Below are 16,852 nucleotides of genomic sequence, written 5' to 3'. Positions count from 1 at the left end.
TAATATTTATTAACAAAATCCAAAAACCAAAAAGGGCAGAGAAACAAACAGTCCAGTTGGGCAGACAAGGCAGGAACAGACAGAAACCGGGTGGCTCAGATCTCTGGGGACAAGGGGTCAAAAATCCAAAAGTAAACCAATAAACAGAAACTTGCAGGAGGAGACTCACCCATACTCAAACAGACGACCTGGCACTGATGTCTGGTCTCAACAGTTTATATGGAGGTGGAAGCAGGTGAAACCGGTGAGAAGTGATTGCAGCAGGGGTGGAGTTAGGCAGGTGTGCAGAATAAGTAATTAGACCAGACATCAGTGCTGAGTTTCAAAACAAGAACAGATCAGACAAATATAAATAGCTGACAAGACAAGTGGACAGAAACAAACTACACACACACACGATCTAATAAAGAACAAAACAACCCTGAAGTACAAACCTAAAACAGAAAATAAAGCTAAGACTAAAACTGATGACAAAACAGGATAAACTAACAGTAAACAAGAACCTAGACAAGACAAAACTCAAAGCAACCAGAGAACCTAAGGAAGGAGGGCAAAATACCTTAAACATAAACCAGAACGTGACAGGATTGACTGGAAGAGAGCAATATTGAGTTATTTCTATTAAGTTGTGGTTAACTCTGGGGTTTCCATCCTGCCCTAAAATGACCCAATTTGTTGGAGGGTGTCTAAAATAAAATAGGTTGACGTACATTGATGTTGAAATTACTTTTAATGAATAACCTTGATGTGCCTACACTGCCTGCATGTCGCTGAAACTGGCAGAGTTGGCAGAGGATGTATCAGTCTGCTAGTAAGACTTCCTCAGGAATTTCCAAACAGCTACAAGAGCTGCAAAAGCCCAAAATGACAAAGTTAAAAACAGTTTCTTAAATAAGTGTAACTGTTAATAGCTTCGTTCCATTATTGTATATCTGCCTTTTTGTTTCAGTGGTGGAAGAAGACACTATACCATATCATTAATATAGTGCTCCAGCATCATGTTCATACCCATTTAACACTCATCAGCCAAGCCATGGATTTTTTTGCCTATTTGCACTGATGCACCAAAAGGCATGTGTACCACACATATGTACCACTTCTACAGAAATGCCACAATAAAAAAAACAAATATCAAACCAATAACCCTATAATAATATTTCCTAAACTCACACTGCGCTATGGAGATGCCTCACTTTGTTACACTTAAAGCACTCGTGCATAAGCACAAAATACCTTTTAATGTATCACTCGGCACATACAAAAATGAACGTTGTGTGAAAGTGTGCAGTAATCCACACAAATTTTTGACCTGCTGTGAAAACGAGAGACAACAACGCTAACTTCATCAACTGATAATAACAAACTGCTTCTTCCTGAGCCTCACCTAAATACACTGAAATATAACTCAGTTTAGTTGTATTTAACTGAATGAGCATCAAATCTGATGTTTTTTCACAATATTTGTGCCGTTATTGGTTAAACCAGTGCAAAAATAGAATCTCATTTAGCCCTATACAACAGCATAACACACTTAATAAAAAATAATGGAAAGAACCTCAATCAAATGTAAAACATTCCTCTGTTTTTGTCACATGTAGACGTAAATGAGCATCAGTCGGTGCACATATGTGCATAGAATGAACGTAGATCATCTAAGGCAGGGGTTCCCAAAATGTTCTGCCTGCAACCCCCAAAATAACAGCGGCAGAGGTTGGTGACCTCTTTGCAGGTGTTTTTTTTTTTTGGGAAGGAAATTATGAGAATAATGTCCTAATATAAAGAGAATAAAGTCGTAAAATTACGAGGATAAAGAAGTATTTTCATGAGACCTTCCCCCTGCGTCAAAACGAGAATGTCTTGTTAAGTCAAACTTCGGTATTGGTTGTGCAAAAAAGGAAATACCAAATCTTTTTACAGCACATCAGCATGAAATCATTTCGCCCTTCTCCTGACTGGGTTTGGCACGAGCTTGATCTTCCCTCACATCAACGTCACGGGTTGGTTTCGATATGAGTGGTTGAAGTGGACGACTAAACTATTTCTTCCCTCTTTTAAGGAGACGGTAGGGGCCTCAGAGAACAGCTTAGATTGTTTTTGATGCTAAATCAAATTTATCAAACACCTCACTAAGATTTATTTGAAAGCAGAAAACTGTTGCTCATTTATTAAACGTGTTTCTAAAAATCCTTAAAGACTTGTTCAGGTAGATTCCAGACTACCTTTTCGTGAAAGGTTTTAATTCCTTCATAAATCATTGCCTTCTTTACAACCAGAGCGTCTCTGTTTAGTCTATTGCTGAGAGCTGTTGTATAGAATTTAGCAGACAAAGCAAAACACGTGGTACCAAAGGAGCCTGAGCGCTCTTCTAAAACAACCCTTTAGGCTAATCAGATGCAACTCGAGTTCCTGCTGCACAGCAAAGCATAACTCTGGATCCTACAAACTCAAACTCAACAAAAAAGAAACACTCCATCATCCAAGTGTTATTCCTTGATTTCTTACATTTTCAAGGTGACATAATTTTTTTCAGTTCTTAATCAAACAGCACTACTAAAAAAAATCCTTTGCTGAAGCAGGGTGGCTCCCTTTGATAGCTGCTGTCATCTTAGAAAAAAAAACATGTTAAGAATTAATTCGAGTGAAGTTTTGTTGAAAGTCTTGCATCTAGTCCAAGTAAGATTTTTGCTATAAGTATCAATGTACAAGTTCACAGAACTGGGGCCATTGCAAATGTGCGGCATGCCAATGGAATGCTGAATCAGCAGAGTCTAGACGTTATTTAAATTATCTAGAATATGTACCAGTTAGCACGCCCACCACATTCCCTGCTCAGATGAGGCAAGAACAACAACCCTTAAGCCAACAACACAATTTATGATGACTTTTCCCAACTGCATCTAAACTGCAGATCAGTGAGTACAAATATTTTTATTATGTACATACATTAGAATTGCCACAAAATATTTCTGAATATGATTCACTGAGACACATGGGCTTGTAAATCAAAGTTAGGAACAAAGTCAAACAAAAACAATCATGGCAAGTCTTGAGTGGTAAAACATCAAATTTAACTCTGGTTTCTAATAATCTTAATGATGTGAACATAGATAAAAAAAAATACTGTGACATGCCAATTTAAGAAAAGGAAAATTTAAATTACTCGTTCAGCTGAAAAATGTTTTGTAACTGAATCCTCTTTTATCACATGTGACTTGAACGGATATATGTTCACCATAATGTTTAGGGCCACGTTTCATGTAAATAATTACAGATAAAACAGTTTAATAGAATTTTTACTATGGCAAAAATAATGTCACGGACAAAATATGAGCATTGTATTTGATTTTTTTCTCACATTTTCTATGTTTGACTGTGAGATAAACTATATGTATGTATTATTAGGTTATATATGTAATTAAAAAAAGATGGCCACATCCTCTCCTCACTCCTTACTGCTGTATCTCGTATCGGCTCTGATCTGGAGAAAGCCATCCATGTTTACATTGGAGTCTGGGATTTGCTCCATTAGGCAGGTCTCAGTTAGTATCAACAAACTAGCCTCTCTATACAGTTTCTGGTGTTTCGTTGGAGCATTCAATTCCTCTGCGTTATTTGTTAAGGAAAGAACATTTCCCATCACGATAGAAAGAGACACAGGTCTATATCTTCTTCTCCAGGTGTATCGGCTCCTACCCGCCTGTCTACCTGGGCATTATTTGTGATCTCTGTGGGAATTTCTGGCTGAGCTGCAGCTACAGAGGAGGGATTGCTAGCCAGGGCTTAGCTGGTCCCTGGAATAAACAATAGGGGCAACGTAACAACTTTATTTGTTGACCAACACGTTTTGACTCGTGGCCTTCGTCAGCGTCATCAGGGTAGACCCTAACAAAAGTCATGTGCTGAAACATGTTGGTCAGCAAATCACAATGTTTTTATCACTTCACCTGATTTTCGACTCCTTTTATGCACCTTGAGAGTCTATATAGTTGTGCCAGAAACTTTTGGATCTCTAAAATTAAGTTTGTGAAAGATCTTACACAGATAATTTTTTTTTTATTGTTTTGCTTTATTTATTCAGATGATCCATTGGATCCTCTAAATATATTATTTCAAGACAGTATTTTACCATAAATGTTGCATCAATTAAAATAAAAGCTGTAAGAGCTGTAAAAATAAAATGTAGCATGGCACAACTGATGGAGGCTGCATGTAAAAACAAAACAATTAACGTACTCAGTCACAAAGACAAAGGTGGCTTCATAATATTTTTTTCCAATAGTAATAACATTAAGTTACATTTTTGATTAAAAAGCTGTACACTATAATATAAAATAACCAGAAAGAAATATAGAAAGACCTTCTGTTACTATATATATCTGGATACAGTTTACACCAAGGCACATCCATTTAAGAAAATACATTAAACATCCCCAGACATTACGTGTAAGTTTAAAATAACCATAAAATTTATTTTCTGTACTTTTCAAATTACATTGCAGCACTGCAAATGTTATGTATTGCATCTTTATAAATAACCATATCATCAACATAGCGTCATGATCTGAAGGTGTGCAAGGAAGGCATGATCCAAAAATAAAAAATGGTCCAAAATACTTATTATTTAACCTTTAATATTGATTTATTTTTCATCTTGAGTATTTATTTAGGTAGATTGTCAGTCCATTTTATATAATTTTGTTTTATGCTCTCTTAGATTTCTCTCTGTGTTTCGTCCCTGTTCTGCCCCTGTTAATCATTCTATCGATAATTAAATGTCTTTAATTTCTTTAGGAAAAAAATCTTACAACCTCTTCTTTTTTTTGGTCAAATATTGAGATTCTGTTTATTTTTAAGATCCACATAAAGTGGAGCATGTGAGTTGAGTTATAATGTGATGACTTAAGAAATCTAAAGCAGAAATGTAGACCTGATGTTTATCACAGATGAGCACAGATGAGCAAAGAGTCCGTCTCCACAACTTGTGCGCTATTCTGGTGACCTCTTTTGTTGCACTGATTTCATCCTCATCTCTCAGACATGGTTTACTTAGAAAGAAATTCACTTTCAGAGACATTAATTGTGTCCGTAATAGTCCGGTTAGATTACAGTTTCAGGTCACATGACAATGGATTGTTGAGTTAGGTTAGTTTTCCAGCTGACGTACTCCTGATGTAACACCAACGATCTTCAGCATGGATAAACTCTGTTATAAAGAGCAGGATGCTCCTGTTGAGCCCCACACAGGTTTAATATTAGCAGCCTGATCACACCTAATAGATTATTTTTGTGTTTGAGAACAATTCCGATAAAAAAAAAAATTCAGTTAAAAAAATCCAAAATAACTTTCATATAATAGTAGACAAAGTCCTTTTTTGTTATTTTTTAAACTAAATCGTGAGTGTAATCTTTAAAAGCAACTAAGTGCTTTATTTAGAATGTCTATTGTGCTTTAGTAAACTGTAAGTGCTTAGTGTTGAGTAAACATGTTAAACTGTTCGTAAATTTACATTGTTACTTATTCTTGACTCTTGACTGCAGTTATTACTCAACTTTACAATATATAATAAGTTTTTTTCTGATTTAGCAAAGAAAAAAGAATGTTTGGATAACAAAACAACAGCTTTGCCTTATTCAACAGAAAACTGTAAATAAGGTAATATTATAGGGACACGTCGCTCAGGATGCTATGGATCATTAACGGACATTTAATTTGAAAACAACAAAAATTTAAATGACAGCTTCTTGTCAAAACAAATTTATTCTCTGGTTTAAAAGAAATAAATGTTTGTCCTTAACAATATAATTTTGAAAAAATACATAATTGAAGTGTTAAACACATAAATGTATCATAGGGTGAGTTGACCAAACCTTTGTGTTGTTGATACATTTTTGTTTAAAATAATAAAGACCTATAAATATTGATTATACATTTTTTAAATGCATAAAACAAAACTTCCCTACTGCGATGTATGTAAACATTTAACTTTTTATTTCAGATGGGATGAAAATGGGTCACTTTTTTGCTGATTTGTGGGGTGTGCGTTCTCTACGTTTTAGCCAATCAGAGTGATTTCCACCTCGTCAACTTTGATAACGTAAAAACTGGGTGGAAAGCCATCAGTTGTGCAAGAGAAAGCTGACAGGATGACAATGGCCAGAGGACTATCTGCGTTGGTTCTGCTAAGCACAATGAGTGAGTTTGAATAAGATAATTATTAAAATGTGTAAAGTTTCTATTTTGGTTTTAATCAGTTTTAGAATAATTTTCCCTGTTTTTCTATGATTTGATTATTTTTGTTATTTATCTTTTTTAGTTATGATTGAAACCCTAAAGAATCCAGACAACATCCCTCTGACTGAAGCTGGACTCGGTCAAACTGTGATTCTGAACTGTAATGCATCTGGGTTTGAAAATGGGTTGTTTTTTTGGTACAAGATGAATTATGGCTATATGGTTCAAACAGTTGCTAAAGGCAGTTTTGGCAAAGTACAACTTGAAAAACACTTGGAAAACTCAACATTCAAAGTTAATAACATGGGGAACATGCATTATCTCACCATCAGTAATGTCAGCAAAGAGGACGAAGCAACATATTTATGTCAAGCAGGAGGGGCATACAAAATGGCATTTGTTAATGGCACAAATTTAGCTGTGAATGGTAAGATAACTTCATTTCTGTGTTCTTGCTGTATTTTGGATTCATGTCTGATCAAAACAAGTTGTTAATTAACGTTTGGACCATTCTTTCTGCTTTTTGAAACTCAGATTTTCAAAATAAGAAGTCTTTCTATGTGAAACAAACTTCAGGCATAAAGTCTGTTTCACTTGGCACCGAAGTGACTCTGCAGTGTTCACTTCTCTCGGAGAAAAAAGAAAAAGAAAACACGGACCAGTGTGCTGATGAACACAACGTGTTCTGGTTCAGAGCAGAATCAGAATCTAATCCAGGATTCATCTATGTTGATAAAAAGCACTGCAGCACACAGGAAGGAGGCAGCTGTGAATACCGCCTGTCTAAAACTATCCAGAGCCCCTCGGATACTGGAACATACTACTGTGCTGTGGTCACATGTGGGGAGATCCTGTTTGGAGAAGGAACCAAAGTGGAGACAAGTAAGTATTTAGGCCTATTGTATCTATCTAAAAGGATTAGAAGTAGAAATACTTTATTTACAGTACTTAATGCCAGTTTCACAAATTACAAAAAGTTTTGCTGAAAAAGTTCTGATGTCACCCCCCCCCAAGGGTTGTGAGCCCCAGGGCCCTAATAAAAAAAATGTAACATGCACCTCTGTCCACCAACATAATGATCTTCTTCATTTCTTAAACAACACAAACCCACTATTGTGTTATTTTATTTAAAATATTGTTTACTATAAAATAAGTGTTAGGCAATATAATGGATCTGTAATGGTGTACACATTTACCACAAAAATGCTGTTTAATATTAACAGACATATTTTTTGGTATTGTTTTCTTAACATATCCCATGCCAAATATGATTGCAAATAATTCAACATAACTCTTATTTTGCAACTTTTGATTGTAGAGTAATAGTAAACATTTGGCCAAATACAAATTTTACAGAAAACTCACTGTGCCTTTAGTGGACTTAATAAAGTTGTTAAGCTGTAATAGATTTGTTGTACTACATGTAATATTTGTTCTTTTATTTTAGGACAAGAATTTTGCCTGTATGCTATTGTGCTCAGTGGATTTTTGGCCTGTTCTGTACTTGTAAACATCATTTTTATAATCACAAGAAGAAAGCCAAAGCGGCCTCAGAAAATTCCCAGAGGTAGGTTTGTTGCATACAAAATCCACACTATTTGAATTAATTAATAGCAAAGTTATTAAACCTTATATATCAGGGTGCGATTTCAGAAGATATGGGTCAAACATTACATACAAACGTACTCAGACCAACTAATAAGCATTTATTCATTGAAGACTGGAAGTAAAAATTAGATTAGCAGAAATGGTGATATTATTAGTTTGTGTTTATTTTTGTTTCTAACACACTGTTAAGGTCTTATATTTACCATATACGATTTTTACAATGTTAAGAGATTGTACCTAAAGGTCAAAAGGATGATTGTTGCAATTAATGTCTTTCTCTTTTAAACAGATGTAACAGCAACAACTCTTACGGAACTGGATGAGGATCAACCATACAATGTGGTAAAACTACTTAAAAAATATCATTAAGCATAATTGGTCAACTTGGTTTTTATGATGACTTTGACAATTTTTTCTGAGGTTAATTGTACCATTTAAAAAATAAATTACCATTAAAACATTCTGTGATAACCACCAAAAAAAAGAAAACCAAAACAAAACAAATCAATCAATCAATCAATCAATCAATCAATCAATCAATCAATCAATCAATCAATCAATCAATCAATCAATCAATCAATCAATCTTTATTGTCAATTACAATTTTCATTGTAATCGAGATTACAGTTCCAGTGCAACCGTTCATCTCATATATAAAACAAACATTTTGAGGGAACGATTGACGGAGGCCTTGTGCTGCCAAGGAAAACAGCCAGTCGGCGCAGCCACCTCCATGCTGCCGTTAGGCACATTCCTCCAAACTGCCCCAGACTTAGCTTACATGGTGCCCACAGGGCGCTGCCCTTGAATCTGTGGAAAGATAGGGTCCATAATAGGAAGGGGGAGGGAAAAACACATATATTACACTTTATCCTATTAAAGGATACAGTTTGAGATATCAAAAACCTCTTGCATGAGAAGCACAGACATAACGAGACTAGACAACATTGGAAACATTGGAGACTAGTCGCTTGTAGGTTCATATGTTATTGTGAGCGTCAGTTATGTGTGTCTGTTTGGGTGAAGTGTTTATATTTCCATGAACACTCTCCAGAGGCCATTGTCCTTGATGTTATCAACCGGCCAACAATTCAGAAAGCATCCGCAGATGTCAGCGGGGGAGGAGGGAGCAGGGGAGAGCTCTGAGCTCTCTCGCCATAACAACCAGGGAGTGTTATTGATAATCCAAATACTTTATTTGTTATGAGGACAAGCTGCACTGACTTTCTCGTCAGCTTTAAGTCATTGCTGGCTCCAAATAGCGAAATCCAATATTCTAAATTAGTTGGGCTTTTTCGCGTTTCACTTCCAGATTTTATCCCATCTCCTCTTGAGTTCAACCACTGAAGCCAGTCTGCGTTCCAGCACATCCAGCTTTTCGGGTCTGCTCCTCCAACTTCCGGGTCTGTTCGTTCACCGCCTTAGTGAGCGCGTCATATGCAGCCGGTAGACTGATCAAGGCCAAATGGCTACCGACATCCGCTGTTATTGCCGATACATCAAAAATCCATTAAATCCAACAAGTAGAAATCCAAGTATCATGAATTCAAACATGTATACGTCTCCACGTCCTGGACTGATAAAGTCAAAAGACACACCATTTTCCATCCAAGAATATAGGGTGTATCCCATGAAATGAGTCAAATCGGGACAGGATGGGTCCCCCTTTCGCTGCCTACCTGTTGAAAAAATTTGATCAGTGGCATTGAGAGACCAGCTTACCAGATCCATGGTTTTCAGAGTTTGGGTGATATGAAGAAAGTGCTCAGAAAGTCAAGACATAGCAGCAGAAGCAGGAAAGGGGGAGGGCGGGTGAAAGCTGGAGAGGAGAGAAAAACACGACCAACCTTGAAGAGAGACAGAACAGAACCAAAACTGGTGCACCTAGTGTACTAGTTTGGAAAACAGCAGCACAGACACTCCACCACTGATGGACAGCAAGTGCTAGTTGTAGCTATAATTTTGCCATTAAAATTGTGCAGGAAAAGCTTTTTTGTCTTCACTGCATGCAGAACAAAATAACATATGTGGACTATAGCTCGGCCTCTTAGGTAATTCATTGATTAAACCTTAAGCTTATTTGTTACACATTTTAACAAATCTGTGAAAATCTTGTTAATAATGATTATTTCCATACAACAATCCTGATGTTAAATGTTCATATCATTACATTCCTAGTACAGATAATTAAATACTGAACTTGAACTTTTTATTGAATTTATTTTTCAAAGAGTCATCATTTTAATTGATCACAATTTTTTTTGTCCTTAATGAATCAATTAGATGACAAAAGAAGGTTTTGTGTCTTTTTAGTTTTTTTCTTCACATGAGTCTAATGGAGGCTTTAGGGACCGAAGCTTTCTTAGTTAAGTAGACTGAGAAATCCGTTAACTGCAACATCCTTTGCGTGGCTCCTGTGGCTGTTTTACGAGAAAAAAACATTGATATAAAAAGGGTTACATACAGTCCACAGCTGGACAACTGTTTTGCTCTGGTTTCTTGCTGTGAGTTTTTTTTAATAATCAATTCAGTCAGTTCAAAGTAAACTCCAACTTTGCAATATAATGTGAAAGCAATTTCTGCAAAATAGACATTGATTCATATTCAGTATTATTCATTTTAGATTAAATTCCATTTAATCAGCTCAGTCTATAACACCTTCCAAGAGAAAGATATAGCCAAATACAGAAGTACTGGACCAGACATACTTTCCATAGAAAGAAATTCAAGAACAAAACATTATTGACAGGAATAATTGCTAATGATGTTTAAATGAAGGGGGAAAAATGGCAAGGTGGGGAATGGATGAAAATCTAGAAAAAAAAAGCGCTGGGGAAATACAACCTGTCAATTCTTCAACACCTGATGGTTTCTATAAATTGGTTTTATGTAAATGTGAATTCATATCAACAAAGCAAACATTAAAAACAGAAGCTTATCATTTGTCTTAAAACCATTGCATCTAAAGTGTTACAAACAGCGCATTAAATCAAGACCATTTCACTTTAACACTGATTGCATTATTCAAATAATTTATGTATTTGTTTTGCAAACTAAACACTAATGTCTAACAAATTTTAGCTGGATGGTGACGAGGATGGGATGAACTATGTGGCGCTAAATTTCCCGTCACGAAAAGCTACAAGATGGAAGAGTAAGAGGGAGACGTCGGATGACTGCACATATTCAAACATTAAACCGTCCATAAAAAACAGCACCCATAAATAGGGATTATCTAAAATAAACATGTTTATATGTAAACAAATATTTGATTTCTCTATACCTGATGGTATTAGATTTTGACGGCGGATCAAATACTGTATTTGGTGCAGTGTTGTTGTTCATAGTGTTGTGAGACTGCTTAGCATGACTTTTTATTGTTCTTTAAATTCGATATATGTTATAAGCATTTTTTTCTTGCCTGTTTGATGAAGAAAGTGATGTTGAAATGTGAAGAGGTTTGAGTAATAATAGATATAAGAAAAACACTATAATTTGTTCACATAGTAACGCATTAGCCTTTTAGTGAGCACGTGTTTTGTTTTCTATTAAACAGTCAGTGCATAGGTTTTATAGTGATACAGAAGATACAGAAAATTACATTTTCATTCCGGTTTCTTGTTCTGTTTGCTGTGTTAAGAGATTTTTACTTGTATTTGATAAAATAATTTGAGGCTCAATGTTTCCCCTGCTATAAATTCAGACTTGCAGCATTTTTCAAAATATGAGATCTTATTGGGGCTGCCTCTTGAATAGTTTTGTCTCCTTTTACACTGTTATTTTTTTATACAGTTAAATTTTGTTAAAGCTAAAAATATGTATCAGTATGTAAACTGCTATTTAAAGCATTTTTATAGTGTATCACTGTTTATATAATTTGTATATAATTTGTTTTGATAGTCATAACTGATTTTATCTTACTGGTGTTTTGGCACTTATGCATCTTGCTTGTGCCTTTGACCTCCTCAGCCATGGTATGTAGTCATAATCTTGTCTTTTGTCCATGAACATCATTTATTTATTTTCCTATCATATCTTTCTGTTCTGCCAAGAATTTCCGAGTTTTTGATTTATTGTTTTGTTTCATTCATGTTAAAGTTTGTGTTTAGATGGTTTTCAGTGTGCCCTGCGATAGACTGGCCACCTGTCCAGGGTGTACCCTGCCTCTCGCCCATTGACAGCTGGAGATAGGCACCAGCACCCCTCGTGACCCCAATAGGGATAAGCGTGTTAAAAAATGGATGGATGGATGGATGATTTTCAGTGCATTGCTAATTTTATAACCCCTCCTGTTTTAGTATGGTTCAGTAAAGTCTCATACTTCCTTTTAACCTGCTGTCTTGGCCCTGTCATGGAATGCCGGCCTTTTAAAGGTGCACTCATTTTCTCTCTAATTGGCTATATGGGTGGTGATGAAGCACATGGAGCAGCAATAAATGAATAAATGAACCAAATGAAGATGCAACTAGAAGACCCTGTGGGTGATGGAGAATCCAGAATTAATCTTATAAAGTCAAGAAATCTTTATCTTGGTGCTGCTTGTTTTTACAGTTGATTTGACTATAAGAGTTCTACAACCAAAACGTTAAAGACATTCGTTATTTGATGCTCTTCTAGTTTAAGCATTTCTTTGACAAGATCCAATAAAAGGCAGTTACTGACACTAAATAACAGATGAGCAAGAAAACAGTATAAATGTTGTTTTTCAAACATCAAATATATAAAATCACATAAATTTTTTTTATAGATTTAAATTTTATAGATTTAAATTTATAGATTTTTCAGATTGTAATCACGTTTTAATAAGTTCCTGTTGTTCTTTGTACAAAACCCCATGGACTGTTTGCCCTACTGCCCTCAGGTAAGAGGTTCAGCAGCTTCAAATGCAGAACAACCAGATTCCAGACATCATAAGACTAGGGGGCTGAGTGGAAAACAGCTGTCAGAACCGCTTTTGACCACTTTGAAAAGATCGTCACACATTTCAATCTAACCAATGCTCCTGCCTTTTCCAAGCCCTTATAAATCAGTTTGTGTTTGTTTATCTTGATAACATACCGAGTTATTTCAAGACTCTCCCCGATTGTTAACATGTCTGTCTGGTTCTTCAATGACCAATGGAAAATAGACTTTGGAACTGACTTTGGACTTAAACATCTGACCAAAAGTGTGTGTTTCCTGCACTTCTAAGTAATGCTGTATTCAGACGAATGTCATTTGAGCACCAGAGACGTCTGGTCTACATGCGAAGTCTATGGTGGACGCGCATTCCAGGAGCGTTGAGAGATTCTGTGGCAAGTTTCACCCATTGGGTGCGGTGCATTTAGAGAATTCAAGCATCTGAACATCCAAAGCGGCAGTTGCTAGAGTTGGAAAATCTGAATTTTTCAAAGAGAGTCCACTATGAGATGCACATTTTCTGACATTACAGAAGGACCATGAAAAGCCGGGAAGTCGACAATACAGGACAAACTCACCGTTGCCAGTTTGGTCCTCCTTAACAATATGAGGTAAAACTTTCTCTAGTCGGAAGGCCAACATTTTGGAGAGCAGTTTTTGGTCAGCGTTAAGTAGGGCTATCAGCTTGTGTGTGGAGCAGCTATCTGCACAGTTTCCTTCTCTAGGAATTGGAGAAATGTTGGCCTCCCTAAGAGATTGAGGTAAGATTGAGGTACTCTCACGATAGGACCATTTCACCCAGTAAAACAAAAAGTGTTTCTAAACAGGAATACCAACTGTAGCTTTAATGGTTCTAGTGTCTTTGGAATGAATAATTGAGACTATATTTTGATAATTTCCCTCTTCTTGATGAGATTAACAAGATATCTTCCAGGTTTATCACTAAACTCATATAACTTTTGCCTAGCAAATTTAAAGGGTTGTTTAGAGTCCTAAATCAGACTGTCATGAAACCAGGTAAGTGTTTGGCCCACATGCAGAACACACACATTTAGGAGAACAAAGATCGGGTTCTTAAAATAATGATTTAGGAAGGAAAGACCGTAACCAGGGATTACGCAGCCGGATGGAACAGAGCGAAGCGGAGGAGTGCCTACGGGAGAGTGAGAGGTTAGTGAAGGGTTTAGGAGCAGTGGTGATAACTACAAGGAATAAGGGCTTACAAAGAGTATGTCAACAATCCGCCAGGGAGGAGTGAGTGGATCTTGTGGAGCGGAGCTTGCTGGAGGCTGACCGCCAGGTCAATGAAGCAGGCGAGGCAGGGAGGCAGAGATCGGTGGAGGGTGAGCAGGGTTCGACCAGACCTCTGGAGGTTGGAGAAGGAACAGCTGCCAGCTGAGGGTTTCTTTAGGAGGATTGACACAGAGAGCCTTGGGAGGTTTCTTGGGAACACAGAGAGCTTCACATCGGGAGTCCAAAGGTGGCACAAATCATAAGGGCAGTAACACTCTGGAATAGAAGTGCTGGCAGCCTTTTGAAGTCCTCCAGAGGCGTCTGTGATGGAGAACACGTGAGGGTCTCCGCCTCCCTGCAATCAGCCTTCACCTGTGGGGAGAGGGAGAGCAGCAGCCCAACCTCGGCCCGCTCCACAGATCCTGACACAGACAAGGATTTAAAGCAGCACATGCATGCATATGACAGTTCCTTGAGCAAATTAGGACTTGGGCCAGATATGTGAATTCTTACCAATTCAGATAATAGAGATTTGAGAAGTTTACACTGTTCCCTCCACATCTTTTGGATGCACCAAAATGCATAAGTCCATGAGCGTATATTTTGCACATCCTAATTTTACAGATCTTAAATTCTGACGTAAAGTAAGAAAGAAAACATAATTTTTAAGTAGATATCATTGAAACTTCCAACACTGTTACAATCCTATGTCCTCAGCAGAACAACATGCCAAGCAAAGACACCCCCTTTGCTTGGCCCAACAACAATATTGCCTGCAAAATAATGATGAAATGAGAGACACCTTTGAGGAGTGGATGAACATTTTATAATTTCTGGTATAACTTTTGTGTGGGACAAAACAGTAGGGTGAAGCTGCCTCCACACATCAGAACATTCAATATCATGACATAATATATTAGTGACTTGCAGGTTTGCTTAAAGAAAGGTATAAGGTAGCAAAGATATGCCACACCCAACTCCTGTGCGATTTAGCATTATTCTTGTCCTTCAGGTGCGTCAACTGGAGGAACACAATACAAACATCTTTATTTTTGAAAAATTATGATACTACCATCACCTTGGCATTTTTACAAATCAGACATGGCTATAAGGCAACATTAACCATGAGGGCAGAATCAAAAAGTCAACGAGTTACACCTACCCACACCTTGTATGTGCATACCGTGATCATACCTTGTGAAATACTTAGGTTGGTTATATTTAGCAGACATAGAATGTGCCACACTGATATCCCAAATAAATCTTGTACCCTTGTCATGTCCTGAGCTAAACATACAAACTATGTTAAACAAGCACAACTAATGTGCAACAAAGAAAATCAAACTGAGGGCCTTTCCTCAAGTAAACAGAGACTGTTCACCATACGAGCACATGTTAAACTCACCAAGAGCTACCTTGGGACACAGGAGGAATAGCATGCTAAGAAAACGATAAAAGTCCTCCCAGCGGGATTGAACAGAATAAGTTGTAAACGTAATAGTCACATCAGGAGCAGGAAAGATTCAATATTTTCAATATGTAGAGTGTTCAAAAATAGACAGTGTCTAGAAAATGGAGCATGACCGTGTAATGATTATGTCTGAACCTGATATTCAACCAGACAGTAAATAAAGATTCAAAGGGTTTATTAACACAGGGGAAAGCAAAAACAGAAAACAGGGCTATATACAAAATAGTCCAGGGGAAAAAAAAGGCACTGATAAGTAGACCAAGGGGAGGTTAAAGAGGTGGCAGGGCTCCAGCGCAATCCAGGCAGGTCCAGTGAGCAAACAGACAGTCCAAAACCAAAATTAATGCAGCTCCAGGCTGGCAGACGGAATCAAAGAGGGCTCGGTAGGCTCGGAGACAAAAAATGACAGCGAGCAGGTCGGGCAACAAAAAAAACAGGCTCATAAACAAAAGTGCAGGAGGGCTCTTACCGGCGAGATGAGTAGAGACGTTCTGGCACTGGAGACTGACTAGGACAGAGCTTTTATGCAGGTGGAGACAGTTGAAGCCAGTAGAGGTTGATTGCAAGCAGTGTGGAGAGTGACCAGGTGTGTTGAGTAATAATCAGATCAGCTCCAGTGCCAGGAACGTTACAAACCGACCAGTTTGAGTGGGAAAACTACAGTCATCAAAGAATTGTCAGAAGCACAGACAAACAGAGCTACATGCCTTGCAAAGTCATCATCCAGGCAGAGTGTTAATGAGAGCGTGTGTCTCTGGGGTGAAAAACCTCTTTTTGGAGCCTCCTTGTATCACCTGAAGAGTGGTCAAGGAACTGCATACGTAGCACACAGCATCCCTTACTCTTGCAGCTGCTGTGTCGCCACATTGTACGCCTTGCATCTCTTCATTACCGACGAAGAGAACTCTCTGTAAAAGATACTGGATCCATTGTAGATTAAGCCACCATTCTGACTTGCCCAGCATGCTGCTTCCATGACCCTTTGTTTGTCTCTGAATAAGTGTCATCATAGCAGCAGCAACCTGTGGTTCCTGTTCTGGTCTGGTTTCTGTACTAGGGTGCGATGGGCTCTTTCCAGCTTTATGCGGCTGGCCTTTGTGGTCATTTTTAGGATATGTGGTTGTCATAATTCAAAAAAACTCCACCGGGAATGTTAAGGTGGACTACCTGCTGTAGTTCTCGACCATGTCCAAACTTTCTGTGAGTTTGGACATGTGCTGCCATCAGCATTTTCAGTAGCCTGGTCTCTGCTTCATCTAGCCGCTTTTGGCCAGGAGCTCCCTAGCATGCTTGTGGATAATTTCAGCCAGAAAAGTTTTTTATCAATAACTTTAATAATGTCGGATATTATTACACCCAGAGCTTTAGCAAGGGTCAAGCCCATCTGCAGTGTCGTCTATTTCAGTATA

The 16,852-nt window shown here is 37.5% G+C and overlaps 1 protein-coding gene across 1 annotated transcript; it reads left to right on the top strand.

Moving 5' to 3' along the window:
* Positions 1-6,144: 6,144 nt before the first annotated feature.
* Positions 6,145-7,834, top strand: LOC105922374. Its single transcript, XM_036127659.1, has 4 exons — positions 6,145-6,193; positions 6,315-6,659; positions 6,767-7,114; positions 7,680-7,834. Exons 1-4 carry the CDS (start codon positions 6,145-6,147, stop codon positions 7,832-7,834), a joined length of 897 nt encoding a protein of 298 aa, XP_035983552.1.
* Positions 7,835-16,852: the final 9,018 nt, after the last annotated feature.

This window comes from Fundulus heteroclitus, chromosome 23, assembly GCF_011125445.2.
Source record: "Fundulus heteroclitus isolate FHET01 chromosome 23, MU-UCD_Fhet_4.1, whole genome shotgun sequence".
NCBI lineage: Eukaryota > Metazoa > Chordata > Actinopteri > Cyprinodontiformes > Fundulidae > Fundulus > Fundulus heteroclitus.
The sequence above is the reverse complement of the archived record's forward strand: the minus strand, read 5'-3'. Positions and strand labels throughout refer to the sequence as shown.

Excerpts from the sequence above, each read along its gene's own strand:
- LOC105922374 (XM_036127659.1), top strand. The coding sequence starts at position 6,145 with ATGACAATGGCCAGAGGACTATCTGCGTTGGTTCTGCTAAGCACAATG. Across the intron at positions 6,194-6,314 it reads GGTTCTGCTAAGCACAATGA|TTATGATTGAAACCCTAAAG; the intron begins GTGAGTTTGAAT and ends TATCTTTTTTAG. Across the intron at positions 7,115-7,679 it reads AGGAACCAAAGTGGAGACAA|GACAAGAATTTTGCCTGTAT; the intron begins GTAAGTATTTAG and ends CTTTTATTTTAG.